Source organism: Oncorhynchus keta, chromosome 37 (genome assembly GCF_023373465.1).
Source record: "Oncorhynchus keta strain PuntledgeMale-10-30-2019 chromosome 37, Oket_V2, whole genome shotgun sequence".
NCBI lineage: Eukaryota > Metazoa > Chordata > Actinopteri > Salmoniformes > Salmonidae > Oncorhynchus > Oncorhynchus keta.
Window position 1 is genome coordinate 26152182 of NC_068457.1, and position 20925 is coordinate 26173106.

The 20925-nt window shown below is 46.2% G+C and overlaps 1 protein-coding gene across 5 annotated transcripts in view; it reads left to right on the top strand.

The window, feature by feature from the left end:
- Window positions 1-20925, top strand: part of LOC118380969 (semaphorin-5B-like) — a 119572-nt gene that overhangs the window by 91098 nt on the left and 7549 nt on the right. For 2 of the 5 annotated variants that reach the window (XM_052499931.1, XM_052499932.1), the window contains exons 12-17: window positions 3573-3690; window positions 7029-7213; window positions 12539-12682; window positions 13141-13288; window positions 13503-13728; window positions 15247-15486. In XM_052499931.1, coding sequence (XP_052355891.1) covers window positions 3573-3690; window positions 7029-7213; window positions 12539-12682; window positions 13141-13288; window positions 13503-13728; window positions 15247-15486 — 1061 coding nt within the window. Of the gene's footprint in view, window positions 1-3572; window positions 3691-7028; window positions 7214-12538; window positions 12683-13140; window positions 13289-13502; window positions 13729-15246; window positions 15564-15640; window positions 15718-15794; window positions 15949-16001; window positions 19807-20925 lie in introns of those variants that run through there. The other 3 variants (XR_008096009.1, XR_008096010.1, XM_052499934.1) reach the window with 3 other exon arrangements.

A 20925-nucleotide genomic window follows, 5' to 3' on the forward strand; every position in this document is an offset into this window, starting at 1 on the left:
ACTGGTGATACATGGTGACACACACACACACACACAGACACACATTACAATGACCATACCCCTGCCCCCTTCCCATCCCTCTTAGACAACCATTGATTTAGTGTAGTCTGGTGATATTGAGCCCGTGAGCAGGGTGATCATTGATTACAGTGGTTGTTAGATGGAGTCTTCCCCCGCTGCCTGCTAAACTGATATTACTGCTGATTATCAGGAACTGATCTGTCAACTGTTTATTGCAGGGAGTGTTTTGTTGATTGCTCCCTGATACAGAATACCAATGGTGATTGAGGTAGGCTGGTGTTATAGTGGAGTTATATTCCATTCATCAGATTGTAGATGGCTTACTAGATTTGATTACTGTCATACTAAAGTTCATTACTGGTGATTGATACGGAGATATTGATTATGTTGATTGATAGATATCTCTTCCTGTTCCATAATGATAAATTACAGACAGACTGGATGGATTTATGGTGATTGAAATACTGAGATATTGATTACTGGTGATTGATAGATGGAGATGTTGATTGCTGGTGATATATGGTGATATTGATTACTGGTGATTGATAGATGGAGATGTTGATTGCTGGTGATATATGGTGATATTGATTACTGGTGATTGATAGATGGAGATGTTGATTGCTGGTGATTGATAGATGGAGATATTGATTACTGGTGATTGATAGATGTACATATTGATTACTGGCGATATATTGTGATATTGATTACTGGTGATTGATAGATGTACATATTGATTACTGGCGATATGGTGATATTTATTACTGGTGCAGCTTGGGAATGGCTTTCTTTATACTATCCCCCTCTCCTGTCACATCATCTCTTTCTCCCTCCTTTCCTTTCCTCTCCTCTCACCTTCCTTCTCTCCATACCTCTCTTGTGTACCCCCAGAGTGAGACCTTGTCTGGTAGACTGGGGGCTGTCGTGTGATAAACTGTTTCTAGAGTGGGGTCACAGTGAGACCTTGTCTGGTAGACTGGGGGCTGTCGTGTGATAAACTGTTTTCAGTGTGGGGTCACTCAGTGGGAGATGATGCGAGGGTTTGAGGGACAGTTAGGGGGTCTGGGGGGGCTTGTTAACCCCCCCACTGCTTAGCGATGTATTGTTGCTGTAGAGAGAGGCTCTCTGAACCTGGAGAAAAGAGCCTTCACTGGACTGGAAGCCCAAACTAAACCATCCCCGTTCTGACTCGGGTCTCACAGCGAAACGTTTATACTCCCAACCCCATCAAATCTCTCTCTCATACACACGCACGCACGCACGCACGCACACACACACACACACGCACACGCACGCACGCACGCACGCACTATGACCATGCCCCTTCCCATCCCTCTTAGACAACCATTATTTAGTGTAGTCTGTAGCCGCCAGCCCGTCAGCAGGGTGATCAACACAGTGGTTGTTAGATAGTCTCTCCCCCACTGCCTGCTAAACTGATATTACTGCTGATTATCAGGAACTGATCTGTCAACTGTTTATTGCAGGGGAGTGTTTTGTCGGTCGCGCTCCCTATACAGAATACCAATAAGTCTTAGGTAGGCTGGTGTTAGTGCAGTTATATTCCATTCATCAGATTGTAGATGGCTTAGTCCCAAATGCCACCCTGTTCCCTATATAGTGCACTACTTTTGACGAGGGCCCATTGGTAGTAGTGTAATATATAGGGAATAGGGTGGTATTTGGGACTGACCCGTTGTTTTGCACAGATACAAGGGAACAGGAGATACAAAGACAGTGAATAATCAAACAATCTATAAAAGGCTTTATAGAGCATTCACAAAGTCTTCATAAGCACTACATAGGTCATAAGAAAAGTCATACTAGACTTTACCGTGAAACGCTTCCACAATGTTGACACACTAGCTCTTCCGCTCCATAATTCAAGGCAGACAGACACACTGGCCTCTTGCTCTGTACATCAGCCTACTGGGTGCTCTGGGTCAACATGACCTGTTGTCTCTGCTCCATCTGGGCCTCATGGAGCCACATAAACAACCAGGAAGAGAAGGACCCCTCACAGAGTCCTACATAAAGAGGCTGCCCTCACCTGTGCCTGTCACACAGGGTCCGACGGTTAAAAGGCTGTCCTAACCTGTGCCTGTCAGACAGGGTCCTACGGTAGAGGCTGTCCTCACCTGTGCCTGTCAGACAGAGTCTTATGGTAGAGAGGCTGTCCTCACCTGTGCCTGTCAGACAGGGTCCGACGGTTAAAAGGCTGTCCTCACCTGTGCTTGTCACACAGGGTCCTACGGTAGAGAGGCTGTCCTCACCTGTGCCTGTCAGACAGGGTCCTATGGTAGAGAGGCTGTCCTCACCTGTGCCTGTCAGACAGGGTCCTACGGTAGAGAGGCTGTCCTCACCTGTGCCTGTCAGACAGGGTCCTACGGTAGAGAGGCTGTCCTCACCTGTGCCTGTCAGACAGGGTCCTACGGTAGAGAGGCTGTCCTCACCTGTGCCTGTCAGACAGGGTCCTACGGTAGAGAGGCTGTCCTCACCTGTGCTTGTCAGACAGAGTCTTATGGTAGAGAGGCTGTCCTCACCTGTGCCTGTCAGACAGGGTCCTACGGTAGAGAGGCTGTCCTCACCTGTGCCTGTCAGACAGAGTCTTATGGTAGAGAGGCTGTCCTCACCTGTGCCTGTCAGACAGAGTCCTACGGTAGAGAGGCTGTCCTCACCTGTGCCTGTCAGACAGAGTCTTATGGTAGAGAGGCTGTCCTCACCTGTGCCTGTCACACAGGGTCCTATGGTAGAGAGGCTGTCCTCACCTGTGCCTGTCACACAGGGTCCTACGGTAGAGAGGCTGTCCTCACCTGTGCCTGTCAGACAGAGTCTTATGGTAGAGAGGCTGTCCTCACCTGTGCCTGTCACACAGGGTCCTATGGTAGAGAGGCTGTCCTCACCTGTGCCTGTCACACAGGGTCCTACGGTAGAGAGGCTGTCCTCACCTGTGCCTGTCAGACAGAGTCTTATGGTAGAGAGGCTGCCCATTGACCTTGATAGACATCGCATCACTGTATCTGTCCCATTATGGCGTCTGTGAGAGCACGGGCAGCACCAATTGAGGCCATCTCCATTTTGAAGTAGTCCACGTTCTTCTTCTACTACTTCTATAAGTTGGTAAACACTAGAGTCCTGTACCAATTTCTATTTCTATGGGCTGCCCTGACCTGTGCCTTTTCACAAACACGTTGTCAAACAGCATTCCTAAGCTAGGGGGTTCCCTTCCCGGGGTCTCTGACCACTTCTTTTCATTAACAATCCTGGATTTAATGACTGAAATTAGCTTGTGTTTTTTCTGGAGCAAACAAACACTTAGCTGCAGTGAAGCGTGTTGTATGGCACGGTGCCTTACTGTGGAGCATATGTCAGAGTGCTTCTTGATGTGTCAACACCTCAACTAGCACCAGTCTGATACTGTATGGGTTCTATTGGGGGAGAGCGGTTTTCCTAGCTTTACACTAACATGTTGTTGAGTGAGTTGAGGTGTGAGGTGTTTTTCCAGTGCTGTCCCTCTCCACTGACTGCTGTCTTTGTGCCCTGGGGTCCTACAGGCACTGCCTGGACGCCCGAGACCCCTACTGTGGCTGGGACCGTAAGCAGAAGCGTTGCACCACCATCGAGGACAGTTCCAACATGAGCCAGTGGAGCCAGAATATCACTGAGTGCCCGGTAAGGGTCACACACACACCTCATATCATATGTAACATACACACCTCATATGTAACACACACACCTCATATGTAACACACACACCTCATATGTAACACACACACAGCTCATATGTAACATACACACACACACCTCATATCATATGTAACATACACACCTCATATCATATGTAACATACACACCTCATATCATATGTAAAATACACACACACCTCATATGTAACACACACACACCTCATATCATATGTAACATACACACCTCATATCATATGTAACACACACACACCTCATATGTAACACACACACACACCTCATATGTAACACACACACACCTCATATGTAACACACACACACCCACCTCATATCATATGTAACATACACACCTCATATCATATGTAACACACACACACCTCATATCATATCATATATGTAACACACACACACACTCATATGTAACACACACACACCACCTCATATCATATGTAACACACACACCTCATATGTAACATACACACCTCATATGTAACACACACACCTCATATCATATGTAACATACACACCTCATATGTAACACACACACACACACCTCATATGTAACACACACCTCAAATGTATCACACACACACACCTCATATGTAACACACACACACACCTCATATGTATCACACACACACACACACCTCATATGTAACACACACACACCTCAAATGTATCACACACACACACCTCATATGTAAATATATATAACACACACACACCTCATATCTATCACACACACAACTCATATGTAACACACACACATACCTCATATCTACCACATACACACACCTCATATCAAATGTAACACACACACCTCATATGTAACACACACATACCTCATATCTATCACACACACACCTCATATCAAATGTAACACACACACACCTCATATGTAACACACACACCTCATATGTAACACACACACCTCATATGTAACACACACACACACACACACACACCTCATATGTATCACACACACACACCTCATATGTAACACACACACACACCTCATATGTATCACACACACACCTCAAATCAAATCAAATCAAATTGATTTATATAGCCCTTCGTACATCAGCTGATATCTCAAAGTGCTGTACAGAAACCCAGCCTAAAACCCCAAACAGCAAGCAATGCAGGTGTAGAAGCACGGTGGCTAGGAAAAACTCCCTAGAAAGGCCAAAACCTAGGAAGAAACCTAGAGAGGAAGCAGGCTTTGTGGGGTGGCCAGTCCTCTTCTGGCTGTGCCGGGTGGAGATTATAACAGAACATGGCCAAGATGTTCAAATGTTCATAAATGACCAGCATGGTCGAATAATAACAAGGCAGAACAGTTGAAACTGGAGCAGCAGCATGGCCAGGTGGACTGGGGACAGCAAGGAGTCATCATGTCAGGTAGTCCTGGGGCACGGTCCTAGGGCTCAGGTCCTAGTTGAAACTGGAGCAGCAGCATGGCCAGGTGGACTGGGGACAGCAAGGAGTCATCATGTCAGGTAGTCCTGGGGCATGGTCCTAGGGCTCAGGTCCTCCGAGAGAGAGAAAGAAAGAAGGAGAGAATTAGAGAACGCACACTTAGATTCACACAGGACACCGAATTAGGACAGGAGGGGTACTCCAGATATAACAAAATGACCCTAGCCCCCCGACACAAACTACTGCAGCATAAATACTGGAGGCTGAGACAGGAGGGATCAGGAGACACTGTGGCCCCATCCGAGGACACCCCCGGACAGGGCCAAACAGGAAGGATATAACCCCACCCACTTTGCCAAAGCACAGCCCCCACACCACTAGAGGGATATCTTCAAACACCAACACCTCATATGTAACACACACACCTCATATGTAACACACACACACACCTCATATGTATCACACACACACACCTCATATGTATCACACACACACACACACACCTCATATGTAACACACACACCTCATATGTAACACACACACCTCATATGTATCACACACACATCATATGTAACACACACACACCTCATATGTATCACACACACCTCATATGTAACACACACACACACCTCATATGTATCACACACACCTCATATGTAACACACACACCTCATATGTAACACACACACACACCTCATATGTATCACACACACACACCTCATATGTAACACACACACCTCATATGTAACACACACACACCTCATATCTATCACACACACACACCTCATATGTAACACACACACACACACCTCATATGTAACACACACACACACTCATATGTATCACACACACACCTCATATGTATCACACACACACACCTCATATGTAACACACACACCTCATATGTATCACACACACACACCTCATATGTAACACACACACCTCATATGTAACACACACACACCTCATATCTATCACACACACACACCTCATATGTAACACACACACACCTCATATGTAACACACACACACACCTCATATGTATCACACACACACCTCATATGTAACACACACACCTCATATGTATCACACACACCTCATATGTAACACACACACCTCATATGTATCACACACACACATTTTGTTTTCATGAAATATCAGAACTTTTTGGTGTGTAAAAATGTTTGACCATTAAAAATCCTATTTTCCCTAACCCCTAAACCTAACCCTACTACCAACCTTAACCCCAAAAACCCTAACCCTAACCTTATACCAAACCCTTAAACCTAAACCTAACCATAACACCAAAAGCCTGAATCTAACCTTTAAGCTTAAAATAGCATTTGAACAAATTCAGGTGTTCCTACCCTTTCAGGACATTCAGGTGAAATGTTAGGGGTCCTGATAATGTAGGAAAACACACACACACACACACACACACACACACACACACACACACACACACACACACACACACACACACACACACACACACACACACACACACACACACACACACACACACACACATTAATTTACTTTCCCCACACACTTTCCCCTCTCTCCTACCACCTTCCCCTCTCTCCTACCACTTTCCCCTCTCTCCTACCACCTTCCCCTCTCGCCTCCACCTTCCCCTCTCTCCTACCACTTTCCCCTCTCTCCTACCACTTTCCCCTCTCTCCTACCACTTTCCCCTCTCTCCTACCACCTTCCCCTCTCTCCTACCACCTTCCCCTCTCTCGTACCACTTTCCCCTCTCTCCTACCACCTTCCCCTCTCTCCTACCACCTTCCCTCTCTCTCCTACCACTTTTCCCCATTAGCCACCATTCTGACCCAATCTCTGATTGGTCCCTTCTGATGCTGAACTCCTGCCCGCTCACAGGTAAGGAACCTGACCCAGGACGGTGGCTTCAGCCCCTGGGCGCCATGGCAACCCTGTAACCATGACGACAGGGAGGGAGCCAGCACCAGTTGCGCGTGTCGCTCACGCTCTTGTAACAGTCCAGTCCCTCAGTGTGGAGGCTCCAACTGCAAGGGCCCCACCATCCAGGTGGCCAACTGTTCCAGGTACTGTAGAGGTGGCCAACTGTTCCAGGTACTGTAGAGGTGGCCAACTGTTCCAGGTACTGTAGAGGTGGCCAACTGTTCCAGGTACTGTAGAGGTGGCCAACTGTTCCAGGTACTGTAGAGGTGGCCATCTGTTCCAGGTACTGTAGAGGTGGCCAACTGTTCCAGGTACTGTAGAGGTGGCCAACTGTTCCAGGTACTGTAGAGGTGGCCAACTGTTCCAGGTACTGTAGAGGTGGCCAACTGTTCCAGGTACTGTAGAGGTGGCCAACTGTTCCAGGTACTGTAGAGGTGGCCAACTGTTCCAGGTACTGTAGAGGAAGAAGACAAGGGAAGTTACAGTCTACTATTCATCATTCAGTACCAGACATCATCACGGTTACTGACTTCCCAAAGGTGGAATAGTCATGACCGTCAGCAGAGTCAGAGTGTGTTTCCTGGAGCTTTTGGGGATTATCAAGTCTCTCATTTGAGCACCTGATTCACGTTTTTTTGTTACAGTTGGGTTGACGCGCGTTTGAGTCCACTTTCATTCTATGTTTCCAGCATGTTAACAAACTGTCAGTATATTTGACAGAAGGTATTGTACATGTTGACCTTAAATGGATCTCTAGACAAAGACAAGTAGTAGCATGAGACTTCAGACCAGCAGCAGACAAGCACACGTAGACTCAGCAATGTTTCTTCTATTCTTGATGAGTTCTATTCTTCTGCTTTCAGAGAGTTTACGTTAGACTTCCAACTACCAGACAGTGTTGACATGTTCTCAGAGGAAACTCAAGTGGTAGAATCAGACCAGCAGCAGAGTCCAACTACCAGACAGTGTTGACATGTCCTCAGAGGAAACTCAAGTAGTAGAATCAGACCAGCAGCAGAGTCCAACTACCAGACAGTGTTGACATGTTCTCAGAGGAAACTCAAGTAGTAGAATCAGACCAGCAGCAGAGTCCAACTACCAGACAGTGTTGACATGTTCTCAGAGGAAACCGAAGTAGTAGAATCAGACCAGCAGCAGAGTCCAACTACCAGACAGTGTTGACATGTCCTCAGAGGAAACTCAAGTGGTAGAATCAGACCAGCAGCAGAGTCCAACTACCAGACAGTGTTGACATGTTCTCAGAGGAAACTGAAGTGGTAGAATCAGACCAGCAGCAGAGTCCAACTACCAGACAGTGTTGACATGTTTCAGAGGAAACTCAAGTAGTAGAATCAGACCAGCAGCAGAGTCCAACTACCAGTCAGTGTTGACATGTCCTCAAGGAAACTCAAGTAGTAGAATCAGACCAGCAGCAGAGTCCAACTACCAGTCAGTGTTGACATGTTCTCAGAGGAAACTGAAATAAATGTCTTTGCAGGAAGCCAGCATTAGTAGAGGTTTCCCAGCCTACCAGACAAATACATGTTGGATTTATGTCCTCAGAGGAAACTCAAGGGTAGAATCAGTTTGCAGCAGTTCCAACTACCAGACAGTGTTGACATGTTCTCAGAGTTTAAACTGAAGTAGTAGAATCAGACCAGCAGCAGCAGAGTCCAACTAATAGACAGTGTTGACATGTGGCTCAGAGGAAACTCAAGTGGTAGAATCAGACCAGCAGCAGAGTCCAACTACCAGACAGTGTTGACATGTCCTCAGAGGAAACTCAAGTAGTAGAATCAGACCAGCAGCAGAGTCCAACTACCAGTCAGTGTTGACATGTTCTCAGAGGAAACTCAAGGACACCCTTGCCCTCTATTATTAGAGGTTTCCCTCATTAGGCAAAAGAGATTGGATTTATCTAGAGAGTGAGTTGAAAACCGAAGGACTGTCACCTCTCAGTATAGCACGTCTATGTGTGTGTGTGTGTGTGTGTGTGTGTGTGTGTGTGTGTGTGTGTGTGTGTGTGTGTGTGTGTGCGTGTGTGTGGGGACCAGAAGTTCTCACAAGGATAGTAAAACAAGGAAACTTCAGACAAGTGGGGACATTTTGTCCCCACAATGAAAAGGGATATTTTAGGCTTTGGGTTAGGATTAGAATTAGGGTGAGGGGTTAGGATTAGTGTTGGTTTTGGGGTTAAGGGAAATAGGATTTTGAATTGGACTCCATAAATTGGGTGCGTGTGTGTGTGTGTTATTAGAGAGATTACGCTCTTCACTGGTGGCTTCCTGTTGCTTACTTTACTGTGTTACTATGCAGGAGAGAGACGGAGGTGCTGAAATTAAATTGTCTTTTACAGGAAGCACCAATTTAATTAGAAGGGAAGCTCCACCAGCCTGAAGCACTTAAATACATTAGGTGGATTTTTTTATGCCTCAGCCCAGTCAGCTTCCCAGACAAGCACATGTTGCCTCAGCAATGTTTGTTCTGTTCTTCTATTCTTCTGCTTTCAGAGAGTTTACAATAGACTAGGCTATTAGAGTTTAAAATAGACTAGGCTATTAGAGTTTACAATAGACAAGGCTATTAGAGTTTACAATAGACTAGGCTATTAGAGTTTAAAATAGACTAGGCTATTAGAGTTTACAATAGACAAGGCTATTAGAGTTTACAATAGACTAGGCTATTAGAGTTTATAATAGACAAGGCTGTGTTGTGTCTTTACTGTCATTAACTGAAGGCTGATAGTTTTTTATCAAAGATTCTCTGTAATGAGTTATTACGCGATTAACTGATTAATCACGTAACTAATTAACTAGGAAGTCGGGGCACCAAGGAAAAATATTCAGATTACAAAGATATCATTTCCTAAAATAACTTTTCAGATATTTTATCTGATCTGATTAGTCTTCGAATTAATGAATTATTTACTTTACCTCACGTTAGTCTCATTCCAAACGTCGTAAATTGTTGGTTATCTGCACGAACCCAGTCTTCACTATGAGGCATCCATACATCAATTGTCTTAAATAATTGATTTATTACTAACTAAGTAATTCACAGAAATGCATAAACAAACAAACAAACAAACAAGGTAAATGTAATGATAGGAGGATGTGCCCTAGTGGGCTAAACCGGCATGACAGCTTGTTAGACAAAAGGGGAAGTGGGGGTCGACTAAGAAGTCACTACAGAGTGATAATTATAACAATTGAAATGCTAATCCTTCGCACATGAACGCTCACTCATTCGGGAACAATTGCAATCAATATATATATTTACGCTCAGTGTATCGTCTTGATCGCTGGTGAAAAGTTCATTTCTTTTGTAGAATTGTCCGTCTCTCTCCCTCTCTCTCTCTGTCGTGGTTAGAGGGGATTGTTCAGAGTGACATTCGTTATAGAATGGATGTTTCGGGCGGTTGTCGTTCTTCGCGTTCAATGATACCGAATTCCTAGCTGCAGACTAGTAATTAATATCAAAGACTTGTTCTTATTCTGTCGGTATCGATAGTCTAAGAGTTTAACCACGTGGTATGGTTAAAAGATTCAGCAATGGTCTACAATCTTTGTCCTCCTGATGGAGAAAAACATGTTCTGCAACCTTCAGCCATCTCGTAATTCGGTCTGCTGATCGAAAACCCGAGTGGGAGTTTTATTCGGAATGGCAGAAAAGGGCTGTCCCAGGATGTTTGACCCTAACTGGGCTCAGGGGCGGTCCAGGATGTCTGACCCTAACTGGGCTCAGGGGCGGTCCAAGATGTCTGACCCTAACTGGGCTCAGGGGCGGTCCAAGATGTCTGACCCTAACTGGGCTCAGGGGCGGTCCAGGATGTCTGACCCTAACTGGGCTCAGGGGTGGTCCAGGACGTCTGACCCTAACTGGGCTCAGGGGCGGTCCAGGACGTCTGACCCTAACTGGGCTCAGGGGCGGTCCAAGATGTCTGACCCTAACTGGGCTCAGGGGCGGTCCAAGATGTCTGACCCTAACTGGGCTCAGGGGCGGTCCAAGATGTCTGACCCTAACTGGGCTCAGGGGCGGTCCAAGATGTCTGACCCTAACTGGGCTCAGGGGCGGTCCAAGATGTCTGACCCTAACTGGGCTCAGGGGCGGTCCAGGATGTCTGACCCTAACTGGGCTCAGGGGCGGTCCAAGATGTCTGACCCTAACTGGGCTCAGGGGCATAAAAGATATCTGAAACTGGGCTCAGGGGCGGTCCAAGATGTCTCCCTAACTGGGCTAGGGGTCAAGCACCAGCTGTCAGAGCAGCTCAAACAGTCCAAAACATTGTAGTAAACAGTATCATACTCACTCATTCACTAACAATCAGATTACTGCACCTGTACATAGCCCATCAATAATTTAGCCCAAACAACTACTTCTTTCCCAACTGTATTTATTTATTTATTTATTTTGCTCCTTTGCACCCCATTATTGTTATTTCTGCTTTGCACATTCTTCCACTGCAGATCTACCATTCCAGTGTTTTTGGGTGTTTTACTTGCTATATTGTATTTACTTTGCCACCATGGCCTTTTTTTTTGCCTTTACCTCCCTTATCTCACCTCATTTGCTCACATTGTATATAGACTTGTTTCTACTGTATTATTGACTGTATGTTTGTTTTACTCCATGTGTAACGCTGTGTTGTTGTATGCGTCAAACTGCTTTGCTTTATCTTGGCCAGGTCGCAATTGTAAATGAGAACTTGTTCTCAACTTGCCTACCTGGTTAAATAAAGGTGAGATAAAATAAAATAAAAGATGTAAACCTCATATCTGGGGATATTATATAAACTGCGTTATGGTAATGTGGCCACATTGTCTCCCATGAGCTTCCCAAGTCGTGACAAACGGACCAGTTCGTAGCTGGATTCTTCACCGATACTTTCTCCGGAACATGAAATTTGTTCGTACCTCAAGTTCTGTGAGGTGGAAGGATTTCCTTTGTTCTCCATGAAAATCTACTCTCTCTATACTGTGTGTCCATGAAGAGATCCTCAGGAATTTACGACGTCTCTCTGACCACAGCAACCTAGTTGATGGAGGAAAGGGGGAGGCAGGGAGAGGGGGATGGGCTTGCTATACCCAAAGAGGCCAACGTCATGACAGCTGTTAGAGTTTACAATAGACTAGGCTATTAGAGTTTTAGGTGAATCTGTGTCTTCCCAGTTGTTCTGAGTTTATCTCTCTCTCTGTCTCTCTCTCTCTCTCTGTCTGTCTCTGTCTATCTGTCTCTCTCTCTCTCTGTCTGTCTGTCTGTCTGTCTGTCTGTCTGTCTGTCTGTCTGTCTGTCTGTCTGTCTGTCTGTCTGTCTGTCTGTCTGTCTGTCTGTCTGTCTGTCTCTCTCTCTCTCTCTCTCTCTCTCTCTCTCTCTCTCTCTGTCTCTGTCTATCTCTGTCTCTCTCTCTCTCTGTCTCTCTCTCTGTCTGTCTGTCTCTCTCTGTCTCTATGTCTCTCTGTCTCCTCTAGGAACGGAGGCTGGACCCCCTGGTCCACCTGGGGTCAGTGCAGCACCAGCTGTGGCATCGGGTACGAGGTGCGCCAGCGCTCCTGCAACAACCCCTCCCCCCGGCATGGGGGGCGTGTCTGTGTGGGACAAGGCCGAGACGAGAGGTGAGACAGAGGGACTCAATGCAGAACATACAGTCAGGTTCACCTTCAGTCAGGTTCACCTTCAGTCAGGTTCACATTCAGTCAGGTTCACCTTCAGTCAGGTTCACATTCTGTCAGGTTCACATTCAGTCAGATTCACATTCAGTCAGGTTCACATTGTCAGGTTTTCTTGTGGCGTTGCAGAAGACCCTCGTTCAGCGTTGCAATGCCCTGAAATGGTGCACTTATTGTAAAGCAGTGGTTCACCTTCTCTTACAGAGACCACCAGGCAGAAAGAGTAGGACTGCAGGTTTACAGTGTGTTTGTGTGTGTGTGTGTGTGTGTGTGTGTGTGTGTGTGTGTGTGTGTGTGTGTGTGTGTGTGTGTGTGTGTGTGTGTGTGTGTGTGTGTGTGTGTGTGTGTGTGTGTGTGTGTGTGTGTGTGTGTGTGTGTGTGTGTGTGTGTGTGTGTGTGTGTAGGCTGTGCAATGAGAAGAGCCCATGTCCCATGCCTGTGTTCTGGACATCTTGGGGCTCCTGGTCTCAGTGCAGTGCAAAGTGTGGAGGAGGGGTCCATTCCCGGGTCAGGAGCTGTGAGAAGGGGAACACCTGCCCAGGATGTGCTCTGGTACACACACACACACACACACACACACCCCAAAGGCATCCTTTACTACAACTTTCTCACAGATAACACCCTTATGTGATCTAGTGAATGGCATCTTTCATTATTCATTTATCAGAGCCTGAGGATGAACAGTCAGGTTGAAGCTGACATATCCTGTCTCCTTTTCCTACATCCTTCAATCCTCTCTCCTCTTCCCTAAAACACACTCCCTTAGGAGTACAAGACCTGTAACCTGGAGGCGTGTCCGGAGGTCCGTCGCAACACCCCCTGGACCCCCTGGATGCCGGTGAATGTGACCCAGGACGGGGCCCGCCAGGAGCAGAGGACCCGCTACACCTGCAGGGCCCTCCTTCCAGACCCTCATCAGCTGCAGCTGGGCAAGAAGAAGGTGGAGACCCGCGTCTGCCCCAACGACGGCACCGCCGCCTGTGAGACTGAAGGTAAGTCTGAGGCCGTCCCACTCATACATATGTACTGGACGGACGGACGGACGGACGGACGGACAGGAAAGCCTGCTAAGCCTCTGATGTTATGCAGTGGGCTGTGGTTTTTAACCGGCCAGCTGGGATGACCCATGCTGTGCTCACTGGGGCGAGACGATCTGGGCGGTCGTACCCAGTGACAGGCTCCCTGGGGTGGGGTAGGTGTCACAGTCCACAGCCTCTCATTGATTTAAAGGTCAGACAGGCAGGCAGAACGCCTCTCCAAGGGTGTGTGTGTGTGTGTGCATATTTAAGACAGGCTCCATGTAAAGCAAGGCATATAGAGAGGATGTGTTTGCGACGATTTGCAGATTACAGAGCAACCGCGTGGTCACTGGGCCTAAACACCATGTCACAGGCTGTCACTGGGCCTAAACACCATGTCACAGGCTGTCACCTGGCCTAAACACAATGTCACAGGCTGTCACTGGGCCTAAACACCATGTCACAGGCTGTCACTGGGCCTAAACACCATGTCACAGGCTGTCACCGGGCCTAAACACCATGTCACAGGCTGTCACTGGGCCTAAACACAATGTCACAGGCTGTCACCTGGCCTAAACACAATGTCACAGGCTGTCACCGGGCCTAAACACCATGTCACAGGCTGTCACTGGGCCTAAACACCATGTCACAGACTGTCACCGGGCCTAAACACCATGTCACAGGCTGTCACCGGGCCTAAACACCATGTCACAGGCTGTCACTGGGCCTAAACACCATGTCACAGGCTGTCACCGGGCCTAAACACCATGTCACAGGCTGTCACCTAAACACCATGTCACAGGGCCTAAACACCATGTCACAGGCTGTCACCATGTCACAGGCTGTCACTGGGCCTAAACACCATGTCACAGGCTGTCACCGGGCCTAAACACCATGTCACAGGCTGTCACTGGGCCTAAACACCATGTCACAGGCTGTCACTGGGCCTAAACACCATGTCACAGACTGTCACCGAGCCTAAACACCATGTCACAGGCTGTCACCGGGCCTAAACACAATGTCACAGAGGCGCTATCTAGACTCAAGAGGAGACATCTGGCCTCACAGTAACATGGGCAATATGAAATATTACTGCTGCCCTGGTTTCAAACCACACAGAAAATAAAAAGCTTTCAATTCATTATTGAAGTCATTTCCATAATTTAGGTGACGTGTTGCTTTTCTTTCACTTTTCAAAGAGTTCATCTGGAACCGATTAACCCAGATTTTACCCCACGGTTGAATGTTTGGCCCAGATTCTAACTGCACAGTCATGTAATGAGGAAGGAAGCCTCTGCACTCTTAGAACCAACACATTGTCTGTTATTTCATTGCCAAGCTTTAGGTCACAGAAGACCATTGTTTATCAGAGCTGTTCTCCTACCAGACCATTAGGAAAACAACATATTTTTGACTTTGAGAAGTAAAAAGAATATTGTAAATCACCTTTTGTGTTGTAATGTCTCATGTATGTGTATATCTGTGGTTCAGCTCTGGTTGAAGACTTGGTCAGGGCCAGTGGAGGAGGCAGTAGTGGTCGACCTTTGCTCCGACAACCAGGTGGCACCAGGTGGTCGCCGTGGGAGACATGGTCGACCTGCTCCCAGGAGTGTGCCAAAGGCTTCCGCACACGCAAGCGCACCTGTGCCTCAGCCGAGGGCAAGAGCAGCCCCAGTGCCTGTAGTGGATCCCCAGTGGAGTACCAGGACTGCAACTCCCAGCCCTGCCCAGGTAAGACACTGACTACTCCAGTGCCTGTAGTGGATCCCCAGTGGAGTACCAGGACTACAACTCCCAGCCCTGCCCAGGTAAGACACTGTCTACTCCAGTGCCTGTAGTGGATCCCCAGTGGAGTACCAGGACTGCAACTCCCAGCCCTGCCCAGGTAAGACACTGACTACTCCAGTGCCTGTAGTGGATCCCCAGTGGAGTACCAGGACTACAACTCCCAGCCCTGCCCAGGTAAGATACTGACTACTCCAGTGCCTGTAGTGGATCCCCAGTGGAGTACCAGGACTACAACTCCCAGCCCTGCCCAGGTAAGACACTGACTACTCCAGTGCCTGTAGTGGATCCCCAGTGGAGTACCAGGACTACAACTCCCAGCCCTGCCCAGGTAAGACACTGACTACTCCAGTGCCTGTAGTGGATCCCCAGTGGAGTACCAGGACTACAACTCCCAGCCCTGCCCAGGTAAGACACTGACAGGTAAGAGTACCAGGACTACAACTCCCAGCCCTGCCCAGGTAAGACACTGACTACTCCAGTGCCTGTAGTGGATCCCCAGTGGAGTACCAGGACTACAACTCCCAGCCCTGCCCAGGTAAGACACTGACTACTCCAGTGCCTGTAGTGGATCCCCAGTGGAGTACCAGGACTACAACTCCCAGCCCTGCCCAGGTAAGACACTGACTACTCCAGTGCTACTGTATATCTGCTCAAATACTGTACTGATCAATTCACCTAACGGGCAGTGTAGAACCGAGATTGGGATTCCTTCAAAGCTGACAATAGCCTTTCTCGGAGATCGCATTCATGGTAAAAGCTGCTTAAGCGTAAATTTCCTTTAAAAGTCTGTAGTGAAAAACAAACTGGTCTATAATAAACATGAATAAAATGTTTTGTTTTCATGTGCAGAAAAACATGTTAAAAAAACCTCCGTATCTGGATAAATAGTTAACCCCTTACACTCGTGGGCCTTTATGGATTGGGCTAAATTGAAATGTTTCTTGCAGAAGAAATATGGAAAGTATATGCATAACCATGATAGCAATTAAAAGGGAACAGTTGGAGATGATGGGAAAATGATGACTAAAGTTGAGGACACAACAGTTCACCTGACTGACACAAGACTGAATCCAATTTACGTGCATTTTACATTTACTCTACTTTTTGACGCATTTGTCGATAACAAAATCAAAGAAGTGTCAACTATAAGGTACTATTTTTAGCTCTCCTTGTTGTTTTGTTTGGAACACAACCTGCATCCCTCCTTCACACAATTACTGTTGTTGTTTTGTTTGGAACACAACCTGCATCCCTCCTTCACACAATTACTGTTGTTGTTTTCGCATTCCAAAAACAGTCCATTATAAATCACAATCTGGGTCAGATGGGCATCAGTTGAAAGCTTGTTCTACTGCCAACATGACTAGCTAAATGATAAAATACGTTTTTTCACAAGGCAATTCAGAGAAGCAGGTCATCATTTTGATGCGCATAGAATGGAGTCATGAACAGTGGTGTTAAGTACTTAAGTAAAAATACTTTCAAATACTACTTAAGTAGTTTTTTGGCATATCTGTACTTTACTATTTATATTTTTGACAACTTTTGCTTTTACTCCAATACATTCCTAGTAGAAAATAATGTACTTTTTACTCCATACATTTTCCTTAACACCCAAAATTACTAGTTACATTTTGAATGCTTTGCAGGACAGGAAAATGGTCTAATTCATGCACTTATCAAGAGAACATCCTTGGTCATCCCTACTGCCTCTGATCTGGCAGACTCACTAAACAGAGAACATCCTTGGTCATCCCTACTGCCTCTGATCTGGCAGACTCACTAAACACAAATGCTTAGTTTGTAAATGATGTCTGAGTGTTGAAGTGTGCCCCTGGCTATCCGTAAATGTAAAAAAACAAGAAAATCATACCGTCAGGTTTGCTTAATATTAGGAATTTGAAATTATTTATACTTTTACTTTTGATACCTACAGTTGAAGTGGGAAGTTTACATACACCTTAGCCAAATACATTTAAACTCAGATTTTCACAATTCCTGACATTTAATACTAGTAAAATACCCTGTCTTAGGTCAGTTAGGATCACCACTTTATTTTAAGAATGTGAAATGTCAGAATAATAGTAGATAGAATTATTTATTTCAGCTTTTATTTACTTCATCATGGGTAGCCTTCCACAAGCTTCCCACAATAAGTTGTGTGAATTTTGGCCCATTCCTCCCAACAGAGCTGGTGTAACTGAGTCAGGTTTGTAGGCCTCCTTACTCGCACACGCTTTTTCAGTTCTGCCAACAAATTTTCTTTAGGATTGAGATCAGGGCTTTGTGATGGCCACTCCAATACCTGACTTTGTTGTCCTTAAGCCATAACTTTGGAAGTTTGCTTGGGGTCATTGGAAATTTGGAAGACCCATTTGCGACCAAGCTTTAACTTCCTGACTGATGTCTTGAGATGTTGCTTCAATATATCCACATACTTTTCTTCCCTCATGATGCCATCTATTTTGTGTACCCCCACAACATGATGCTGCCACCCCTGTGATTCACGGTTGGGATGGTGTTCATTGGCTTGCAAGCCTCCCCCTTTTTCCTCCAAACATAACGACGGTTATTATGGCCAAACAGTTCTATTTTTGTTTCATCAGACCAGAGGACATTTCTCCAAAAAGTTCAATCTTTGTCCCAATGTGCAGTTGCAAACCGTAGTCTGGCTTTTTTATGGCGGTTTTGGAGCAGTGGCTTCTTCCTTGCTGAGCGGCCTTTCGGGTTATGTCGATATAGGACTCGTTTTACTATGGATATAGATACTTTTGTACCTGTTTCCTCCAGCATCTTCACAAGGTCCTTTGATGTTGATCTGGGATTGATTTGCACTTTTCACACCAAAGTACGTTAATCTCTAGGAGACAGAACGTGTCTCCTTCCTGAGCGGTATGACGACTGCGTGGTCCCATGGTAATAATAATATCCAAAGCGACTTACAGTCATGTGTGCATACATTCTACGTATGGGTGGTCCCGGGAATCGAACCCACTACCCTGGCGTTACAAGCGCCATGCTCTACCAACTGAGCTACAGAAGGACCACCCATGGTGTTTATACTTGCGTACAGATTTGTACCTTCAGGCATTTGGATGAACCAGACAAGGATGAACCAGACTTGTGGAGGTCTTGGCTGATTTCTTTTGATTTTCCCATGATGTCAAGCAAAGAGGCACTGAGTTTGAAGGTAGGCCTTGAAATACATCCACAGGTACACCTCCAATTGGCTCAAATGATGTCAATTAGCCTATCAGAAGCTTCTAAAGCCATGACATAAACAGATTTTCCAAGCTGTTTAAAGGCACAGTCAACTTAGTGTATGTAAACTTCTGACCCACTGGAATTGTGATACAGTGAATTATAAGTTAAATAATCTGTCTGTAAGCAATTGTTGGAATAATGACTTGTGTCATGCACAAAGTAGATGTCCTAACCAACTTGCCAAAACTATAGTTTGTTAACAAGAAATTTGTGGAGTGGTTGAAAAACGACTTTTAATGACTCCAACTTCCGTCTTATATTTTTGTGATTACATGTACTTCTGATACTTAAGTACATTTAAGACCAAATACTTTTAAACTTTTACTCAAGAAGTATTTTACTGGGTGACTTTCACTTTCACTTCATTTTCTTTTAAGGTATCGATACTTTTACTCAAGTAGGACAGTTGGGTACTTTTCCCACCACTGGGAATGAATGTATTCTGCTGCGTGGTCCACGGAACATGTTGACAATGTAACTAACACAGACTCATTCTGTTCAGGACAACCCAGGGTATAACACAGACTCATTCTGTTCAGGACAACCCAGGGTATAACACAGACTCATTCTGTTCAGGACAACCCAGGGTATAACAGACTCATTCTGTTCAGGACAACCCAGGGTATAACACAGACTCATTCTGTTCAGGACAACCCAGGGTATAACACAGACTCATTCTGTTCAGGACAACCCAGGGTATAACTCAGACTCATTCTGTTCAGGACAACCCAGGGTATAACTCAGACTCATTCTGTTCAGGACAACCCAGGGTATAACACAGGCTCATTCTGTTCAGGACAACCCAGGGTATAACACAGGCTCATTCTGTTCAGGACAACCCAGGGTATAACACAGACTCATTCTGTTCAGGACAACCCAGGGTATAACACAGACTCATTCTGTTCAGGACAACCCAGGGTATAACACAGACTCATTCTGTTCAGGACAACCCAGGGTATAACACAGACTCATTCTGTTCAGGACAACCCAGGGTATAACACAGACTCATTCTGTTCAGGACAACCCAGGGTATAACACAGACTCATTCTGTTCAGGACAACCCAGGGTATAACACAGGCTCATTCTGTTCAGGACAAGGCTCATTCTGTTCAGGGTATAACTCAGACTCATTCTGTTCAGGACAACCCAGGGCTCATATAAACTCAGACTCATTCTGTTCAGGACAACCCAGGGACAGGACAACCAGGTATAACACAGGCTCATTCTGTTCAGGACAACCCAGGGTATAACACAGGCTCATTCTGTTCAGGACAAACACAGGCTCAGGGACAACCCAGGGTATAACACAGACTCATTCTGTTCAGGACAACCCAGGGTATAACACAGACTCATTCTGTTCAGGACAACCCAGGGTATAACACAGACTCATTCTGTTCAGGACAACCCAGGGTATAACACAGGCTCATTCTGTTCAGGACAACCCAGGGTATAACACAGGCTCATTCTGTTCAGGACAACCCAGGGTATAACACAGGCTCATTCTGTTCAGGACAACCCAGGGTATAACACAGGCTCATTCTGTTCAGGACAACCCAGGGTATAACACAGGCTCACAACCCAGGGTATAACACAGGCTCATTCTGTTCAGGACAACCCAGGGTATAACACAGACTCATTCTGTTCAGGACAACCCAGGGTATAACACAGGCTCATTCTGTTCAGGACAACCCAGGGTATAACACAGGCTCATTCTGTTCAGGACAACCCAGGGTATAACACAGGCTCATTCTGGGACAACCCAGGGTATAACACAGGCTCATTCTGTTCAGGACAGGACACAGGCTCATTCTGTTCAGGGGGTATAACACAGGCTCATTCTGTTCAGGACAACCCAGGGTATAACAGGACAACCCAGGGTATAACACAGACTCATTGCTCATTCTGTTCAGGACAACCCAGGGTATAACACAGGCTCATTCTGTTCAGGACAACCCAGGGTATAACACAGGCTCATTCTGTTCAGGACAACCCAGGGTATAACACAGGCTCATTCTGTTCAGGACAACCCAGGGTATAACACAGGCTCATTCTGTTCAGGACAACCCAGGGTATAACACAGACTCATTCTGTTCAGGACAACCCAGGGTATAACACAGG